The 19,553-nt window shown below is 30.6% G+C and overlaps 1 protein-coding gene across 1 annotated transcript; it reads right to left on the reverse strand.

Moving 5' to 3' along the window:
- Positions 1–1,637: 1,637 nt before the first annotated feature.
- LOC145332787 (uncharacterized) lies at positions 1,638–12,153 on the reverse strand. Its single transcript, XM_080177844.1, has 15 exons — positions 12,019–12,153; positions 11,328–11,401; positions 10,740–10,793; positions 10,266–10,319; positions 9,129–9,182; positions 8,504–8,536; positions 7,721–7,778; positions 7,380–7,469; positions 6,805–6,903; positions 6,498–6,596; positions 5,955–6,053; positions 4,588–4,686; positions 3,444–3,512; positions 3,095–3,146; positions 1,638–2,380 (listed from the first exon to the last, which is right to left on the reverse strand). Exons 1-14 carry the CDS (start codon positions 12,074–12,076, stop codon positions 3,118–3,120), a joined length of 969 nt encoding a protein of 322 aa, XP_080033970.1. The 5' UTR covers positions 12,077–12,153; the 3' UTR covers positions 1,638–2,380; positions 3,095–3,117.
- Positions 12,154–19,553: the final 7,400 nt, after the last annotated feature.

A 19,553-nucleotide genomic window follows, 5' to 3' on the forward strand; every position in this document is an offset into this window, starting at 1 on the left:
ATTAGTATCCTAATTTGATGACAAATTTTCCCTTGTCAATATATACATGTATATCCTATTTCCATTAACATGAGCTTTGGAAATTATTAATTTTGTACAATGTATTGACATATTCTAAACAAATTAATCATTCTTGTTTTTAAATTGCGAAGCTTTTCTATAATTTTGGTCGTTCCGTCCATCAGTCTGTTTGTCACAGTTAGCTCTTTGCGTTCATTAAGGCATGTTAGAGTAGTCCTAGTATTTAGGTTGGATTTAGAACTCTATAATGGTTACCAGAATGTCCGTAAGTCCGTTTTAAACATGATGATTTTTACATTTTTTAATTTTAAATTTTTATGTTATATACTCATCATTCATCTGATTTTTAGAATACCAATTCCTAGGACAACAAGATACAATGTTATAAGCAAAGCATCACTATAATCAAGTCATTTAATGTAAGTTTTAGAGCTTTGCTTTTATGGATGTCGGCATCTATGATTTATCATCATTTGTATGGCCCAGGGCTTTATTTTGAACTTGTCAACAGTTTTGTGATCAAGTTTTGGAAAATATTGTAATTTGTTTTATAAAGTAGTAAGAGGTCTATGTGTAGATGTGAAGTATTTAGAAACATGGATGACAACATTCATTAAAGCGAAGTTAGTATACAATTCTAAACAAAATAGTAAGTTAATTTGTTGCAAAACTGCTAGGATAATGATGTCACATAAAAAATCATTAACATGTTTTAGGTGGACGTAAGGACTTACTGGTATCAATATGAGTTGCTACGATTGTTTAATTGAACCTTACTGTTAAAGTTTGAAATCAATAGGACAGTTCTAACATGACTGAATTATTGAAAAAAATATATCCGTTCTGGAAGGAAGGATGGAACAACTATAATTATAGATAAGCTTTACTTTTAAAAAACGTGCCATGTTTTACAGTAATCTGATAACACATTTTAAATTGTCCTTTACATAGTGATGTGTTTTTACAACAAAGGGATAGTTGCATGAAGTGTATTTCAGTTAACAGATTTCAAGCAAAAGTTACAAATAAATCAAACATACAATTTTGTATAACAATAAATGATAAACAATTAGACATTACTAAATTAGTCTTCTATTTTTGTGAAAATAAGCCAGCTTCCTTTTCCCTGTGTTTTATCTTCAGTGGTGGTGTAGGACATTTGCTTTTAAGGAGAAGATTTATTATTTTTATAGTTGTCTACTATTAAAATAATTTAATTGTTGTTTCATTTAGCTTTACATATTTTATCAGGGACAATAATGTAAATAAGTTTTGTGGCTTTGATGGAAAACAGGAAAGATAAACTCAAAATAAAAGGGCTGATACATTCACAAAACCTCGTTTGCTAAAATATTTTACCATTGTTAGAAATGGAAGGACATACACTTATTATTGGGTACCTGTCATACTAAAACCTCCATAACTTCTTTCATCAAATAATGAAGACATAATATATAAATTATCTATCCACTCCTTCTTCAATTTATATTATACTAGTTTCTTCGCCCCTTACCTCTAGTAAAAGTGGAGAAGTTCAAGAGAATATTAATATTATCCAAGATCTTAGCTTTAGACAAAAAAAAACTTTTTATTATAGGATATTGATAATGTATCAAAGTTGAAATTTATATTTTCATTAACTTTTAGTTTTTGTAATTAATTCCTTTCATAGGATAAAGAAAATAAGATTGATTATCATATAGAAAACTTATCAGACAAACAAACACACAAAGTAAATTAAAGAATAGCTTTGATATTATGATTTAAATTTAATGTTTTAAGCAAAATCGTTTTATTGAAGCAAAAATATGTTACAAGGTTTAAAAGCAAATAATTTTATTGAAGCAAAATCTTGTGTTAAAAGTTTAAAAGCAAAAATCTTTTTATTAAAGCAAAATCATTTTATTGAAGCAAAATCATTTAAAAGTTTAAATCAAAATAATTTTATTAAAGCAAAATCATTTTAAAACTTTAAAAGCAAAATAATTTTATTGAAGCAAAATCATGTTTAAAGTTCAAAAGCAAAATCATTTTATTAAAACAAAATTATATTTAAAGTTTAAAAGCAAAATCATGTTATTGAAGCAAAATCATGTAAAAAGTTTAAAAGCAAAATCATATAAAAAATTTAAAAAGCTAAATTATTTTAAAATAAGAAAAAATATGTAATTATTTAACAAGCAAAATTATTTCATTTAAGCAAAATTTAATAGCAATTTAATTCTTTTAAATTCAAATGTTGAAATTCAAAAATGTTGTGTTTAGGAAATTTATGAGAATCAGGTTAAAAATAAAATTGTATTTTCTTTGTTCTCATCATAATGTCCATTAAGCAGTAAAGCAGTGGTCTCAATCAGATCTAGAATAAGAAAGGCATCATAAATGAGGGAATAATCAGCGATTTAAAGGGATAAGACAATGTCTATTAAATTGAAGTAAATCTCCAATGGTGAATCATAGATTAAAATTATTTGTTGAAACGTTTGGACACTAAACTTAATGAAACAACAAATCAAATTACAATAAAAGTCCCTAAGGTTGTTCAGCCAGCAAATAAATAGCTAGATGGCTTTTCTCACTTCGTATACAAATACCTAGATAAATTGATGTATTAAAAGTTAGATAGAAAGATAGATAGGTAAATGTTCTCAAAATGTATAGAAATACATTGATAAACTGATATATTAAAAGGGAGGTAGAAAGATAAAAAGATAGATAGATATTATCACCATGTATAGAAATACCTAGTTAAATTGATAAATTAAAAGGCAGATAAAGCAACTGTTTAAGTCTCTTAGGACAAAAATGGTCTGTTTTGAAAGCATTTTTGACAGAGATATGATACATGATGGAATATATAAAAAAAACTTACAGACTGTAGATAGATGTTATCACAATGTATAGTAATTCCTATAGAAAGGTAGTTAATAGTTATATAATTTACAACATTAAACTTTACCCTTCAACTTACTTTGTCTAAATTTTGTACAACCATCTGTCTGAATAAACTTATCATTTTATAATCCCTTTATGTCTATGTTACTTGTTATCTTTGTTTAGATTTGAAGCTGACCTGTTTTAGGTATCATAGAGGAATCATGAGATCTCACTCCCTTTCTTTGCTCCTAAAATATATTGTATTGTTGATATCAGCTTCTATTACTTGAATTTTGTTAGAATACTTTTTTAAGAGTGGGTGTTATATGAAATCTAAACAAAATGAGAAAATAGATAAAGTTCATTCCATTAGACTTTGCAATTTTTTATTTAATAAAAAAAATTCCACCCTTTTTCTTCTTATAAAAATTATACAGCTCTTCCCTTAACACTTAATTACGGCTTTTCTATTAAACTTATTGGAGACTATACATATAAATACATTTTGCTTTATTGATCCCAATAAACTAAATTAAATAACTTACCTTTTTGTTTTAGATATTCTTCTACTTGAGTATGTTCTCTTCTAATTGCATAATCCAGGGCAGTCTCACCTTATATTAACATTACTTTAATTATTGATTTCCCAAGAGAATGTGTGAAGAGAACTTTCAAGGCTGAGGATGCCATTATTACTGGGCTAGCATTAGAAAAAGATTGGTTATTTAACCCTTACAGATCGGGCCCCTATTCCCACCTTAATAGATCGGGGGGGGGGTCATATTGACCCCCCCCTCTATCTTGGCTTCTGTTACAGATAAAGACGTAAAATTTTTTTCTGGTGGTTCATGTGTATTTTTAGAGAAAATTACTTTTTCTAATCATAGCGGTCAGGCCGCTCCTTAGCCGCTTTTTAGCGGCCAGCCGCTAAATTTTAAAACAGCTGTAGAGCGGCCAATTTTGCAGCTAGGATGACCAAATTTTAGGACGAACTTTTATTTTTCATAACAAAAAAATTACTTTTTCTGATCATCGCCGAAAAACGGCAAATAACGGAAACCGCCATTTTCGGCGGTTACGGCGGTAAAACGGCGGTTGGCGGCGCCAATTAATATTTTTATCTGTTTATTGTTGCTCAAGAATTTACCAAAAAAAATTATAGGTCTCTAGCTGTAATAGAAGCCACGATATTCATGATATATGTCTGTGGTAAAAGCCGGACAAAAATCGGTCATAAAGTCGGCCAGGGTGCGGTCAAACGGTCATAACACCACTTTTCTCATAAGGTCATTGATATCTCAGTATTCACCAAAAAAAATTTAAGTTTCTACCTTATACACAAAAGTCATAATGTAGAAATTAAGATTTATTTAGAATTTTTTTCAAATTTTGGTGCTACCCAACCGACTTTGACCGGACACCACGACCGACACAGACCAGATATCCTAATAAAATCAACTCTTGCCAACGCATAATTACTAAACTTAAAAAGTCATGAAGTCACAGCTCTCCATCTTACCTACGAAAAAAATGACATTGAAAAAACTAGAGGGGGGGGTCAATATGACCCCCCCCCCCGATCTGTAAGGGTTAAACTTTTGCCATTTAAAATAAAAAATAATATATTTTTCTTTAATAATGAAATAAATATCCAACTTTCAAGTACATAAGAAATATAAACTAACTTACCCAACTTATCCTTAGCATTGATGTTTGCTCCTCTATCCACAAGAAATCTGACCACATCAAGGAGGGGCCAGCTCGTTGAAAACATAAGACTTGTCTTCCCTAGATATTATACTATAAGATTAGGTTTAGTATACAGTGTTTATTTTTAATTATAAGAATAGATTGTTAGATACATAGACAGATTTATAGATTTTTTATAATATCATAAATCATTTAGTATTAAAGGGACTGTGAACGTAAATTTTTCTCATCTTAATATCAAATCTTAACATCATCTCCTTCATAATATCTCACAGATTGAGCAAAACGCGCTTTTGTTTGCTTAAAAACGGCTATTTCCGACGATTTTTATAAGGTACAGGGAAAGGAAGAAATTTTCCGTATTATATAAATGTGCATTAAATTGCTTTATTCTCCCATTATAGCTAAAATTAAACTTTTTCACATAGTTCTAGATTTTTCCTAATGGTTAAGCTGACTTTTAACATAATCCTTGCTTTAAAACAATGTATAGTTACTTAAAAATTGATAAAATAAGCAATATTTTTTAATTGAAAACCAAATACAATAACAAAGCCAGAAACAGGTTTTTTATTATTATCCAATTAACTTTAGATGGCCCATCTCTCGCCCACCTTTAATTACAAATTTGTAAAAAATAAAGACGCAATATTTCTTTATGAACAGTCTGATAAAAGTGTAAACTAATTCTCCAAAGTGGGTTATTTATTGTCCAACACAATAAAAAAGGATATTATTATTTTAAATAACCTATGAGATTCAACCCTTTGTAGACAGTAAGGTATTTTTTTGTCAATAATATGAATTTAAAATAGGTCTTTATTACCTAATTACTACATTATAAAAAAACTAATTGGCAATTTTATAGCATAAAATAAATCCTTAACAGTAAGTAAATTGTTTCAACTATATATGACACGTTAAATATCCCTACAAACATTATAAGAAATAAAAATGTTCAGATTTTCCCTGTTTTTTCCTTTTTCCCTCCCAAAATACCATAAAATCAAGGCATTATTCCTGGATATTTTTGTTAATAGGACGTTTTTGGTTGATCAGTGTAGTGAAATGTGCTTAGTAAATGTTAAGATTTGATAATCAGATGAGAAATTTTTACGTTCACACTCCCTTTAAGGTATGACTATATCAGATAGATTGACCTAATGAGAATAGGATAAACAGAAGAAGTTTTCAAAATATATATATTCCAATCTATTGATAGGTATGCCTACAAATTAGGATAAAAAGATAGTTTTACCTAAGGCAATAGAAAACAACAACAATAATATTTTAAGTTTAAAAGATAGAATTACAAATATGAAATAAAAATATCTAAACTAACTTACCATCATTATTCTTAGCATGGATATCTGCTCCTCTATCCACAAGAGCTCTGACCATATCAAGATAACCATGTATTGAGGCAAACATCAGACTTGTATACCCTAAATATAAATAGATTAGGTCTAGTATACAGTGTTTATTCCTAATTACAAGAATAATTTGATAGATATATAAACAGATCAATAGATATTTGAGAATGATATCAAGTTTAAAAGATTAAATAACAAATATAACAATGTTTATTTTTAATTACAAGAATAGATAGATAGATAGATAAACAGATATATAGGTATTGATAATGATATTATAAAAAATTATTTAGTATTCAGTTATACATATACAAAATAGGTTGACCTATAATTATAAGACAGAAGAAACTTTTAAAATAAAGATACTCTAATGTATTAATAAGTTTACATACAAATTAGGATAGAAAGATAGTTTTAGCTAAATTAGATTTATAATAACAACAATAATATTTTATGCTTAAAAGATTATATGACAAATTATGACCATATTTAATAAAAATATCTAAACTAACTTACCCTGATTATCCTTAGCATGGATATCTGCTCCACTATCCACAAGAAATCTGAACACATCAAGGTGGCCATAATATGATGCCAATATCAGACTTGTCTTCCCTAGATATTTATAGATTAAGTTTAATATACAGTGACAATTGACAATGATATCATAAAACATAATAAGCATATATAAGCATAAGATATAGAGAAGAAGTATGAATAGGTATGGATACAAATAAAGATAGAAAGATAGGAACAACAATAATATTTTAAGTTTAAAAGATTGAATTACAAATATAACATAAAAATATCTAAACTAACTTACCCCACTTAACCTTAGCCTGAATATCTGCTCCACTATCCACAAGAGCTCTGACCACATCCAGGTAGCCTTGCTCTGATGCATATATCAAACTTGTATACCCTAAATATAAATAGATTTAATATACAGTGTTTATTTTTCATTACAAAAGTATGGTCATTAAAGGAACCCTTCAAATTTTGGGTGTTGGATCTACTCGTGGCAGTCTTTCAGCAGTGTTTTTCTTGCAAGGCTCCTTAAGTAGATGGATATGCAGGTAGAAAGTTCTATCAGCAATGACAATTGTCAAGCAATGCAAAGGAGATTGGAGAACCATAGTGGGTTGCTGTACAAAGGAAAGATAAAAGGCTATGATGATGATTTAGATAGATGAATAAATTTAGATAGATAGATAAATAGATATTGATATTTTATTTGTTAATTTTTCACTTTAAAACAGGAAATTTGGCTTATTATATCAATAACAGATACATAAGCTAATTAAAAAGTTTGTGTATAATAATTTTCATATTAAATTGGAATGCAGATTATTGTTATTTGTTACTGAATTGTGCCTTTTAATTACAAGAAATAAAAACCTTTTTCATCTTTCCCATTAATGTTGACTCCAAGATCAAGTAATTCTTTTACTTCCTCAATTCTTCCATTCTTAGATGCTTTCAGCAAATCTTAATATAATAATATTTCAAAAACATGACCAGTATGTCTATATGTTCAAAAACTTTTATAATTGTTAAGCATAATTTAATTGCATACATTAAGAAACCCCACATAACAAAAAAGATATATATTAAACTAGTATGTAATATTGAATTGAAGTTGAGATGTTGAAGAGTGGTTGTTGAAATTTTTAAGTAAAATTAGAAAGAAATTCTACCTCATATATATAAATCAAAGCAAAGGTAGTGTTACAAAATACCTGGAATGCTTTGATCAATAACTTCCTGAACACTTTTTCCAACACCTTTGATCAAGTTCTGTAAAAGTTTATATTTGTTTATTTGTTACTAGCAGCTATGCCCCTAGAGGCCTCTAGGGGCACTTGAGGAGAGAGTCGAATTTAATAATTAAATTTCTTATTTTAGATTTTAAAAGAAAAAGTAAAAAAAATTTTGGGGGGGGGGATTTTCATTTTTTGGGGGGGTTAGGGGTGTCCCACCCCCCAAGAAAATAGTAATAAACCTTCCCGGCACCTATGAGAAGCTACCCTGTTAAGGAGAACCCGATCGGTTCAGCGGTTAGCGAGATCCTTTGGTACAAACATACAAACACACAGACACACAATTATCTTGTTACTTTATTATAAGGATTAGTGTGCTTACCAACAGGATAAGCATGAATTATTGCATGCTTGCTTGCTGTCAAAGAAGATATCTAATTTGAGTCTGGTCACCTACCTATTCTGATACCTACTGCTGCTAAATCTGGCACATGACACTAATAGGAGGAATACATTGGCCCTTAAACAGGCGCAACACATTATAATCCACAGTGAAAGGGTTGGTTGTCTGTTGGATATCTAGAGGCTACATTCTAAAGAATGAGCTCTAAAGAACATATGGTTTCTGTATGTAATATGTCTGGCAGTTAAGGTCTTATCTGCTAGGCTGTAATCTTACTTTTATTTTTAACAGCCTTATACTTCAGGATGTTGTCATCCTTGTTTGATTAGATATTGTTATTATAGATGAGAAAAAATTACTTGTATCAATCCATTTGTTTTCTTCCTCTCAGCCTGAATACAAAAAAAAATGATGAAATTAATGATAGCCTGTTACATTTGCTTTATTTAAGAATTGTAATATAAGCAATAATACAATCAATAAATATACCTTCATACAACGTGTCCAAGGTTTTATCTTATTACTGAACTTTGGTGATAATCAAACATTTTAGTCCATTTTTTAATGAGAATGGGGAAAAAAACACAAAATAACTTTTTATATAGTGATTGATACATTTTCTTTATTTACACTTTTTCTCCACCTCCACTTTTAAGTTTTCTTGACTTTCTCAACTCCTTTTTAAACAAATTTAATTTTTGTTTTTTGCAATTTTTTTGTTTCATTACTTAAACTGTTTTTAACCTACTTTTGAAAGGCATATACATATACAACTGTAGAATCATACTGTAGAGCTAAAAATGAGAATAATAGCCCACATCAATTTTGTTAGGAATTTAAAGTTTATTTTTCACTATTCAAATTTTGTTTTATTTTGATGTGTCTTTTCTTCTTTACTCCCCACCTCTTGGACGTTCTTTAATTTATGCATATTTATAATACCCCTGGAATGAAAAATATTCATTTATTTGTTAATATCTTTACCTGGTGGGCCTTATCACTGTTCTCCATTTTAGTAATTAGCTTGACCATCTCCACCTGACAAAAAAATTATTTAGAAATATATTTTTAAAACATATACAGCATGACCCTCGAAAAAGTATTTTTAAGCATCTGCAGCCCATATTTCTCAATGAATTATCAAAAAATGTATATGTCCTTGTTCTCTGTAGATTTCCACATAAGTAGATATAAAAATATTTTTTTTACATCAATTAACAGCTGAGATTTTTGGAGCCAAAGTTTTGAAAAAGTGGCTGAGGAAAAAGTAACTTTTCAAGAAAGTGAAATGACGTGTTTTCCTCATAATTTCAATACTTTTTATAAAACTTATATGAAGATGTTTCCAAGAAATTTATTTCATGCTGAAAGCACTTTTTTCACTTGCTCTAAAAGGCATTTTTAAATTAGTGTAAATTGCAAAAACACCCTTACAGAAAGAAATCCTATAAAAAATAGTAGCAAATTGAAAGTTAACATAAACAGAAATCAAACACTTTTTATTTTATCAAAATAAGTTAAAAAAACCAAAAAGTTACAGCTACAAACTTTTATTAAACATTTAACAATTTAAATGATTTTTATGTGTCTTAGATTAATTTGATGAGTGGGCGTGAATTTATTGGTAAAGGTGGCAATAATCCTTCCGGTAATGAGCTTAAATTGGGGAATGGTTTATTTAAGGTCATATTAATAAGTGGGAGATATTATAAGATTTGAGGGAAAATGGTTATAAGAAAAATGTATTCAGTAAAATTTGAAAAGTAGTTTTTTATATGTAAAAGTAACGTTTTTTAATGCAATAAAAAATGTATCAATAGTAAACTTGCTCTTCTTTCTTATTTGTTTTTTAACTGGTTGATAAAAAGTAATATACTAATAAAAAACTAAGAAATATTTAGCAATATCCAGTTTCTCAAGCACTTTTTCCAAACTTTGGCTTTAAAAATCTCGGCTGTTAATTGATGTAAAAAAAATATTTTGATATCCTTTGATGTAGAACATTATAGAGAACAAGTACATATGAATCTTTTAATATTTTATTGAGAAATATAGGCTGCAGATGCTTAAAAATACTTTTTCGAGGGTCATGCTGTAGTAAAAAAAACGTATCATCTGTACCTTGTGGGCCTCTTCGTTCCTGTTCATTTTCTCAACCAATTTGTTTATCTCCATCTAATTAAATATAATTATTTGAAATCATATATATTGCTCATGTCTTCAGGACTGCACATAAGTAACACAAGTATATTTAGAGGTTGGACTTTAGGAGATGGTGGTAAAGTAAGTTTTCAGAAAAATTTTTCATGATTTGTTAATTTCAATGCTGTATTGTTTTTATGCTGGACTCTGTAAAGTGGAAGACTCTACCACCTTGGGCTCTATCCTTGCATGGTCCTAGCTACCCTTTTCATACTTACCTAGCTATCCTATGATAAATCATTAAGACAATTGCTTTTGTTTTAGAAACCCCCATACCAAATAAAATTTTTCTGAAAAATGAAATTTTGCAGCTTTTTAGAAGACAATTTTGAATTTGGCACAAAGTTGTAAACATGCATATGTTCAGGACATAGTAAAATTCCTATTTTTTACCTGCATTAATTTCTTTATGTCATCAATTTCTTCCTGTAGTTGATCTAGCTGCATCTAAATATGATCCATTAAGCTTTTAGTTCAAAGGAGATTTAAACAATTTTTAAAAAATACTGAAAACAGTGATAACATTCAAAGATGAAATAAAAAGGAATAAAATACAAAAAAAAACTATTTATTTCATTGATTTGTTATATATTAGGGTAGACCAAATAGGGTAGACAAAAACCAAGCTAGAGGAGGAAACTCCTAAAAGAACTGAAAGATAAGAAAATTTCATCTTTCTGCGATGCCTCACAGAAGATTGGAGAACTTTTGTGTGGGGCCTATGTTAGGAAATATTGAGGAATTGACAGTGGCAGTTTTGCTGCTATTTCTTTACAGTATATATTGTACCATAATAAACCAACTGCCATGCCAAATTTTAGAGTTCTAGTCCTATTTTATGTCCTAAAAATTTAAATGAAAAAAAAACAGGTTTTGGGATTTAACTCCCCATTTCTCAAGTGCCCCTAGAGGCCTCTAAAGGGCGAATCCGCTAGTTTTAATTACAATAATTATATCTTTTTACTTATAAAATACTTTTACCTGATAGTTCTGATCCAATTCCTGAGTGTTGTTTGTACCAAAAGAGTCCAAATATTCATCCACATTTGGATCACCTAATAATTATGTAAGTTGGTAAAGTGTGAGAGAGCTTATACTTATGAATCCAGTTAAACCTGCCATTTAGTACACAATCATTATCTTTTAAAGGGTATCCTCAACTAAGCAAAAATCAACCAGTAACAGTCAGTCCCCTTGCTGCACCTTAATCGGTTAGGGGGTAGGGGTGTTCAATGCCCCCCTCTATTATCTCAGTTCGCATTAGAGCTAGAGGGATGAAAAAAATTTAATTCTAGTTTCAAAAAAAGTTTTTTTGTTTGGGGAAAAGGGTAATTTCTTCTTGGGGTGGTTGGGGTTGTCCTACTCCCCAAGAAAATAGTTTAAAGCCACTGTAGAACCAGTAGTTATATTCCCTAAAAAGTAGACCCAAGTAGGTACAGCAATTACTTTTTGCTTACATAAAAATAAAATAAAATTGTAAGGGTTATATTTTTTTGGGGGGTGGGGGATTGTCCCAACCCCCCAAAAAATAGCTAAAACCACCAGAGGACTAGTAGATATATTCCCTAAAGAGAAGACCTCAATAGGTTTATTGGTTACTGAGATCTTAAGCTTTAGACAGACCGACATCATTCTACTTGTTATTATAAATATTTTGTTAAAAACATTTTACCTATGACAATGTTAGCACTAACATTTAAGTAGAGTATAATCCATAGAAAAAGTCTCATTTTTTATATACTCAATGTTTTTTCTGGAAAGTGAATTATAGAACTCACTAAAGACAATTTAAAATTTTATAATGAAAACTTAATTGAATACACATGTGTTCTAAGAATTAGGATTTTAGTTGACTACAAATAATTATTTATAACTAAAAAGAGGGATTCTGTATTTTAGTTTTATTTCAGAATGATTACATTTTTAATTTTATACACAAAATAGAATGAACAATTTCATATTTTGCAACCTTTACAAGTGAATATTTAACCCCTTACAGTCGGGCCCCTTGCCGCACCTTAATCGGTCGGGGGGGGGGGGGTGTTCAACGCCCCCCCTTATTATCTCAGTTCCTACTAGAGCTAGAGGGCTAATTTTTTTGGGGCAAGTCCCCTAATTGATAATGAATTTCCGACCTTTTATAAGTCTAGGTCAATTTTCGCTTCCTTCACCCTTTTATTTAACAACCTTTGTTTTTAGGTCTTTTTTTACTTAAAAATTTCAAACGGCTGTAACTTTCTTATTTTTGAAGCTAGAAGAAATTTTTTTTTCCAGAAAATGTTTATTTTTACGTACATTTTACATTATAAATATCAAATATAAATTTCAGCGGCCGCAGCTGTACTTGGCAGCTGCCAGCCGCCGCAGTCGGCGGTCGGCAGGAAAATGGCTGCGGATCTTCATGAAATTTCAATACATTATGTAGACATGTAAGAAAAGCTTAAGTTTAAAATTTGAAGTCTCTAAGTAAAAAATTACGGCCACAGGAGCCTTTTAAAGATTTCTAGAGACCTGGAGGATCAGGACCTGCAGGATCATACCTGGTACCTGAAAGTGACTTGAACACCTGTATTTTATATAAGGATGTACTACTAGAGGATTTTTTAGTATTTTGGTATGATAAAATGCTTTGTTTTAGTCAAAAAAATATTTTTGCTCTTTACCTGGATGACCCTGCCAGGTTTGCTGGCATCCTGTGCCCGCCAGGATGGAGATATTCAAAAAATTCCAACTCTCAGTTATGTGTCATACCCATACTTAAAAAGTCAAGCAGTTTGGGCTCTTTATCTTTCACACACAGAAAATGAGATAGAAAAAACCGGATGGGGGGGCGTTCAATGGCCCCCCCCCCCCTGACCGTTAAGGGTTAATCTATAAAAACTGTTAAAACAAAAGTTGTTAGGAAATGATTATTTGAATATTTTTACATCATAAGCATAAAATTTGAAACTTAGTAGATATAGATCATCATAACTAGTTTGCTTTGTTAATTTACCTACTCACCTTTTAATTTTTAAAAGTTTAATGCTGCAAGTAAATGCCAAAAGTAAACTTACTAAAAACTTTAAAAAAAGATTAAAAGTTCTGCCAGATCTACCAATATTTTACTAAAGGGGCAATCTTAAGAATGGTTAAGAGGAAAAAAAAATTAAAACTAGGATTATATCTTTGTAACAAGTTTATACTAAACAAAAAAAAATAAATGCACTAGCTTCATTCATGTGCACACGTTCTCTACGGGTGTCTGTTCTTCTCACTCAATCCCTGACTCACTTTTTTAGAATTTCTTGCTTATTTTTGTAAAATTTGAAGATTTGATTTGATATTAAATGTAAAACTAATACTGCTATTGAGTAAAAAAAACATTTTATTGAAATTGCTTTAAGGAATTGATCTAACTTTAAGATATGAAACTAACAAATTAACGTTACAAGTAAAGATGTTAAATATGGTTCCTACTGCTGCTTTGTCAGGTGTATAACATAAAAGTTAAAAGGGTTGGTTATCTAAACAGTATTTGACCATATACATCAAATTAAGCTAAATTTGGTTCAGAGATGTACCAAAATATGATCTCATAGGCTATCTTCAGGTTAAACTAATAATTTGACTATAAATTATTTTTACCAGCATATTTCCTGTTTTTTAAGTCCATTGTCTCAATAAATATCTCATTCTATTTTATAAAGTAGTAGGCTTTTTTTGTCTATAGCAATCTCACAAACCGATGTTCCAAAGGAAATCCCCATCCTTCCAATATTATATGTCCTTTCCCCCCCAAAATATATATTTTTTAATTGTTCTTTTTTAAATTGGGAAGGGATCAACTTTCTTCCTCCTACCTTAAGTGCACTAAGAGGCTTTACAGGGCCAAAACTGGTAGTGTAATAGAGCAATACTGATGTCCTGACAGACCAAGTGTATCTTCACAACAAATTAAGTAATCTTTGCCAGGGATCTAAAGGCTGATAAATTCATGTACATCCCCAATGATAATACACAAAATTATACTCTCTGTAGATTTAAATTTAAGATTTACTTGTTGACATTTTTAAAACTTTAGTTGTTAAGCAAATCAAGAAAAAGTTATTACACAACTTTGGGAACTGGTGTATTAAACAACCCATTGTATGCTTTCCCTCCGAATCTTTATCATATTTCAATTTTGATATTATTTTTCTGTCATCTTTGATAATCCAAAAATATTTTAGTTGTTTTAATACCTCAGCACTCCCAACACATCTTATTTTGATTTATTAATTCAAATCTATGCATTTATGGATAAAAGCAGTCTTGTTTAACATAAACTTGTCTCTGCTTTCTATGACCTTTGCCCTGGGAAAAATATTAGAAATGGAAAAGATGAGTGAAAACCCCCCAACTAAAGTAAAAAAGTAAGTAAAGGTAGGAAATTATCATCTCTCCAGAAAACTTGTTTAATACATAAGACTATATAGGAAGATGATTAAAGTCCCTCAACAGATTATGACGTCATACGATAAAATAACCAATGAAAGGCCAGCATAAATTTTACCATTGGTCGATTACAGTGTGTACTGGCCTCTCATTGGCTATTCTATCATTTGACGTCATAATCTGTTGAGGGACTTTAATCATCTTCCTATATTGCAATGCCCAGCAATTAGGTGTCCAACCTAAATTAGGCTATTCATTTTTTGCAAACTAATATTTTTATCACATTCTTATCTTGTTTTAAAATCTATCAGAATATCCTTTTCTACAATTAATGTCAGAATTTAATTGATATACATATAAGGCACGTTAGAATTGTCATATCAAATTCAAACTTAACAGTGAAAGCTAATACAATTTAAAAAAACATGACATCGGTTTCTGTGCAGTCATTCAATCCTTGGCTGTAAGGGAGTTTTTAATTCTTATTTTATTGGGGAGGAGGGGAGAAGTTGCACCACTTGCTAGCACGAATAGTGCTTAGTATGATTTTAAAATTGATTTATTGTCTCCACATGTGAACATGTGATAACAAATATAAACTTGATTTTGTTATGCGTGGCCTTATTTAAAACAAGGATGACAACATCCATAAAAGCGAAGCTCTGAAACAGTAGGACAAACGGACATTAACACTTGTATAATGTCAGAACTGAATAATCAGAATGCGAATGTATAAGAGTCAAAGCAAAATTGTAAGTCAATTTGTTGAAAAACTGCTTGATACAGGATAATGTTTATGGACATACTTACATTTTTAGGACTTGATTATAGAGTTGCTTTGCTTATGATATTGTACTTTGTTGTTCCAGGAATCAGTATACCAAAAATCAGACAAATCAGATAATTAGGTAACATACAAATTTGTTGTTAAAAATGTATAAAAAATCAACATGTTTAAAATGGACGTACGGACATTCGGGTAATGATTATAGAGTTGCTACGCTTTCTAACTCGTACCTAACTATTACAGGAATCACCATGCAAAATTTGAAATCGATAGGACAATTCTAACATGCCTAAATTAACGGAAAAAGCAATTTAAAAAAGTAAAAAAAATCAACATGTTTAAAATGGACGTACGGACATTTTAGTATGGATTATAGAGTTGCTACGCTTTCTTAATCGAACCTAACTACTAAAGAAATCACCATGCAAAATTTGAAATCGATAGGACAATTCTAACATGTCTAAATTAACGAAAAAAGCTATCCATGACGGACGGACGGACGGACCGACCGACCCTAATTATAGAAAAGCTTCGGTTTTAAAAAATCCAACTGTACATTACAGTGTCCCAGAAAAATGTAAATTTCGAAATTTTTTTTATAAATTTCGAAATTTTATTGCATCAGAACTATGGCTTCATGGTGCTGCCAGAAAAGGTATTGAGTAGAATCAGCAATCAAAGTCCGTTCAAAAATGTCTCACTCCTAGTCCTGTGAAAATCTTAAAATCCTCTAAAAAATTGCAAATTCTCCAAAACCCCTAAAAATGGTGGGTTTTCTGTTATTTCTCAGCCTTTACCTAACCCAACCTAAACTAAGAGAAACTGCAAAAATTCATGTTGTAGTTGAAATTAATTTGTATAGATTACTATACAAATATACTATATTACTATACATCATTTTTTCTCCTTTGAAAAATGTAAATCATTTTTATATTTCTTTTATAATCATAATAGGACGACATTTTAGATTTGCACTCAAAAGTTAGAAATACAGAAAAATGAAAACTAGATGAGATTAAACATCCTTATAATAAATTAACAGGATGTTTGTCTGTCTGTTTGTTCGTACCAAAGGATCTTGCTAAACGCTGAACAGATTGGGTTCTCCTTTAGTTTCTCATAGGTCCCAGGAAGGTTCTAAACTTTTTTTTTTTTTTTTTGGGGGGGGGGAGGTTTAACACTCTTCCAAAAAGGAATCGCACTTAGATAAAAATCACCCCTATCTTAAATTTTTTTAAAAGTTTAAAATAAAAAAAATTGGGTTTTGGAATTAAACTCATAGAGGCCTCTAGGGTCTTAGACGCTTGTTTAATAAAATAAAGTAGCAACGATTTTTTACGTCCTGGGGTGGGTTTGCGCTATTTTATCCTCTTACCTGCATCCTAGATGCCAGGGACACAACTCCTAGAAATAAAAAAACAATTATCTAAAGTAAAAGAATAGTTATTTCTTTCTTTGTATTATAAACGGCTTTCTGCGGATATAGAATGTACAATTATAAGATTAAAACCAGTTTTTTTTAGCCCTGAGGAGCCGATGCTAGACATGTTTTTTTGTATGGATGAGAACCGGTTCCTATCCACCGGATTTGAATGAATACGAGAAAAATATATTCTATTCTATTGAATAAAGAAATTAGTTTTCTTGGTTGGCTTGTTTGTTTATTATAATCTTCAATATCAAAGAATCAATTGAATTCTCTTTGTTCAAAGATCCCTTGTTGGTTTAAGGCTGTTTTACTTTTATGATTGTACATTTTATATTTGTAGAAAGCTGGATATGATAGGATGCTAGACATAGTTTTTTTTGTATGGATGAGAACCGGTTCCTATCCACCGGATTCGAATGAATACGAGAAAAATATATTCTATTATATTGAATAAAGAAATTAGTTTTCTTAGTTGGCTTGTTTGTTTATTATAATCTTCAATATCAAAGAATCGATTGAATTCTCTTTGTCTCAAAGATCCCTTGTTGGTTTAAGGCTGTTTTATGACACCATGGAAACTGTCCCAATTTTGTATAACTTTTGCGGAACATGTTCCAGTTACGTCATATTTTTCTTTTCCTAAGCGACAAACCTCCTAAACGACAAACCTCCTAATGTGACATCTTTTAAGTAAAACCCCCTAAAAACTTTTCAAGTGATATCACATTTATTAAGTGTGAGGTGAGGGTCAATATTTCTAATGCAAGGTTGTATCGGGTTCACAACCATGCCGTAGCCAACACAGACTTTGGGACAACTGTCGAACGGATTATTAAATTTCACCCTGTGGACAAAGTTATTCAAGAAAGAAATTTCGGTTTTGAATTTCGTCCCTGTGTGTTTTATCGCCATATTGGATTTTATTGTTCAACTTTTTTAACAGCAGTGGTGGATTTTATCCTCAAATTTTGGAAGATTTTTTTATTTTTTAACTTTTGAAAAATTTTAGGAAGTTTTACTTAAGAAATGTCGCTCTAGGATGTTTGTCCCTTTAGGTGGTTTGTCGCATTAGGGGGTATGTCGCTTAGGAGGTTTGTCGCATTAGGATGTATGTCGCATTATGAGGTTTAGGACGTTTGTCGCATTAGGACGTTTGTCCCGTTAGGAGGTTTGTCGGTGTACCTTATTTTTGTATATCATGATTTTCTATGAAAATAACAGGATGTCTATCTACCAAAGGATCTCGCTAATCGTTTCACTGATATGGTTCTCATTTACAAATTAGCTTCTCATAGGCCAAGGGAAGATTTTAAACTCTTTTGAGGGAGGATACTACAACCCTCCTCCCAAGTGATAGCAACTCTAGAAAAAAAATAACAAGCACCAAAATATTGTATATTGTATATTAAACTAAATTTGAAAAAGTGATGGGGTCGACACCCCCCTTCCCAATTCAAGTGCCCCAAAACGACCTCTAGGGGCGTAGCTGCTAGTCCCATTATGTAAATAGTAATATTTTTATTTTCTGTTAATCTGTAAGATCATGCTTACCACTGAACCGATTGAACTCTCCTTTTTAGAGAAACATAGGCTACAGGACCTTTTAAAGCTTTTTTTTATATTGGAATGGATTAAATCGGTGCTTCCCCTCAGTATTTTCTTTCCCTATCATTATATTAGAAAACCAGGGAGGAAGGGAACAATGGGCTGGGTATCCAGGGAGTAAGGGAGGGGACAATAGGCAATTAATTCAATACAAGAGGGTTCGCTGAAAAGCAATGAAAACTAGATTTATCAATAATCTAAGTAATCTAATTTAGAACAAAATTGGTTCCAAGAAAAAATCATTTACTTGAGAATTAAATTATCAATACATCACAATGTTGTAAACATTCTGTAATTAATCACTAGAAAAATCTTGTTTAGAGCTATGTAAACCCTTTCATATATTTTTAACTGACCCCTAAATTCAAGCGGTTCTTAGATTATTTAATACATGAATATCACAGTAGAGTTTCTATACATGAAATGACATTTTCTTGGGAAAATATATTTGTTAAAACCGGCCTGTCTGCTAGAAATTAAGTTTATTAATACTTGTCTGCAATTCAAATTTTTCTGTCTGCATATTTAACCCATTAGTGCCGAACCGGGTTTTAAAACCCGGTGCCAGAAAATGTAAAAATAACCGGTTTCCGGCTTCATAATTGCATCATTCTCAGTATGAATCCCCCCTCTACTACCCTGGCTTTCATTTTTCCCTGGAGCAGGCAGTTTTGCTTACTTCCGTTTGCCGGTATAGATCAACAAAGTTTGAAAATCATGACAATTCAAAATACCCCATCTAACTTTTTTGTTTTTATAGTAAAGTCGCTGATTTTTTTCGTTAAATCTAAAGTTTATTGACAAGTACATCTATTTGTGAATTCGTTTTATTTAAATTATTATTTTTTATATGATTTTTTTATCGTTTTTTTTACGCCCTATATAGGCCCGGTTCGGCATTTCCATTTTGAGTCTGAAATTTTTATTACCCGGTTTCACTAATAGATCTTTTTTGACAACAACAACAAAA

This window comes from Acartia tonsa, chromosome 11, assembly GCF_053477335.1.
Source record: "Acartia tonsa isolate MP-2025a chromosome 11, ASM5347733v1, whole genome shotgun sequence".
NCBI lineage: Eukaryota > Metazoa > Arthropoda > Copepoda > Calanoida > Acartiidae > Acartia > Acartia tonsa.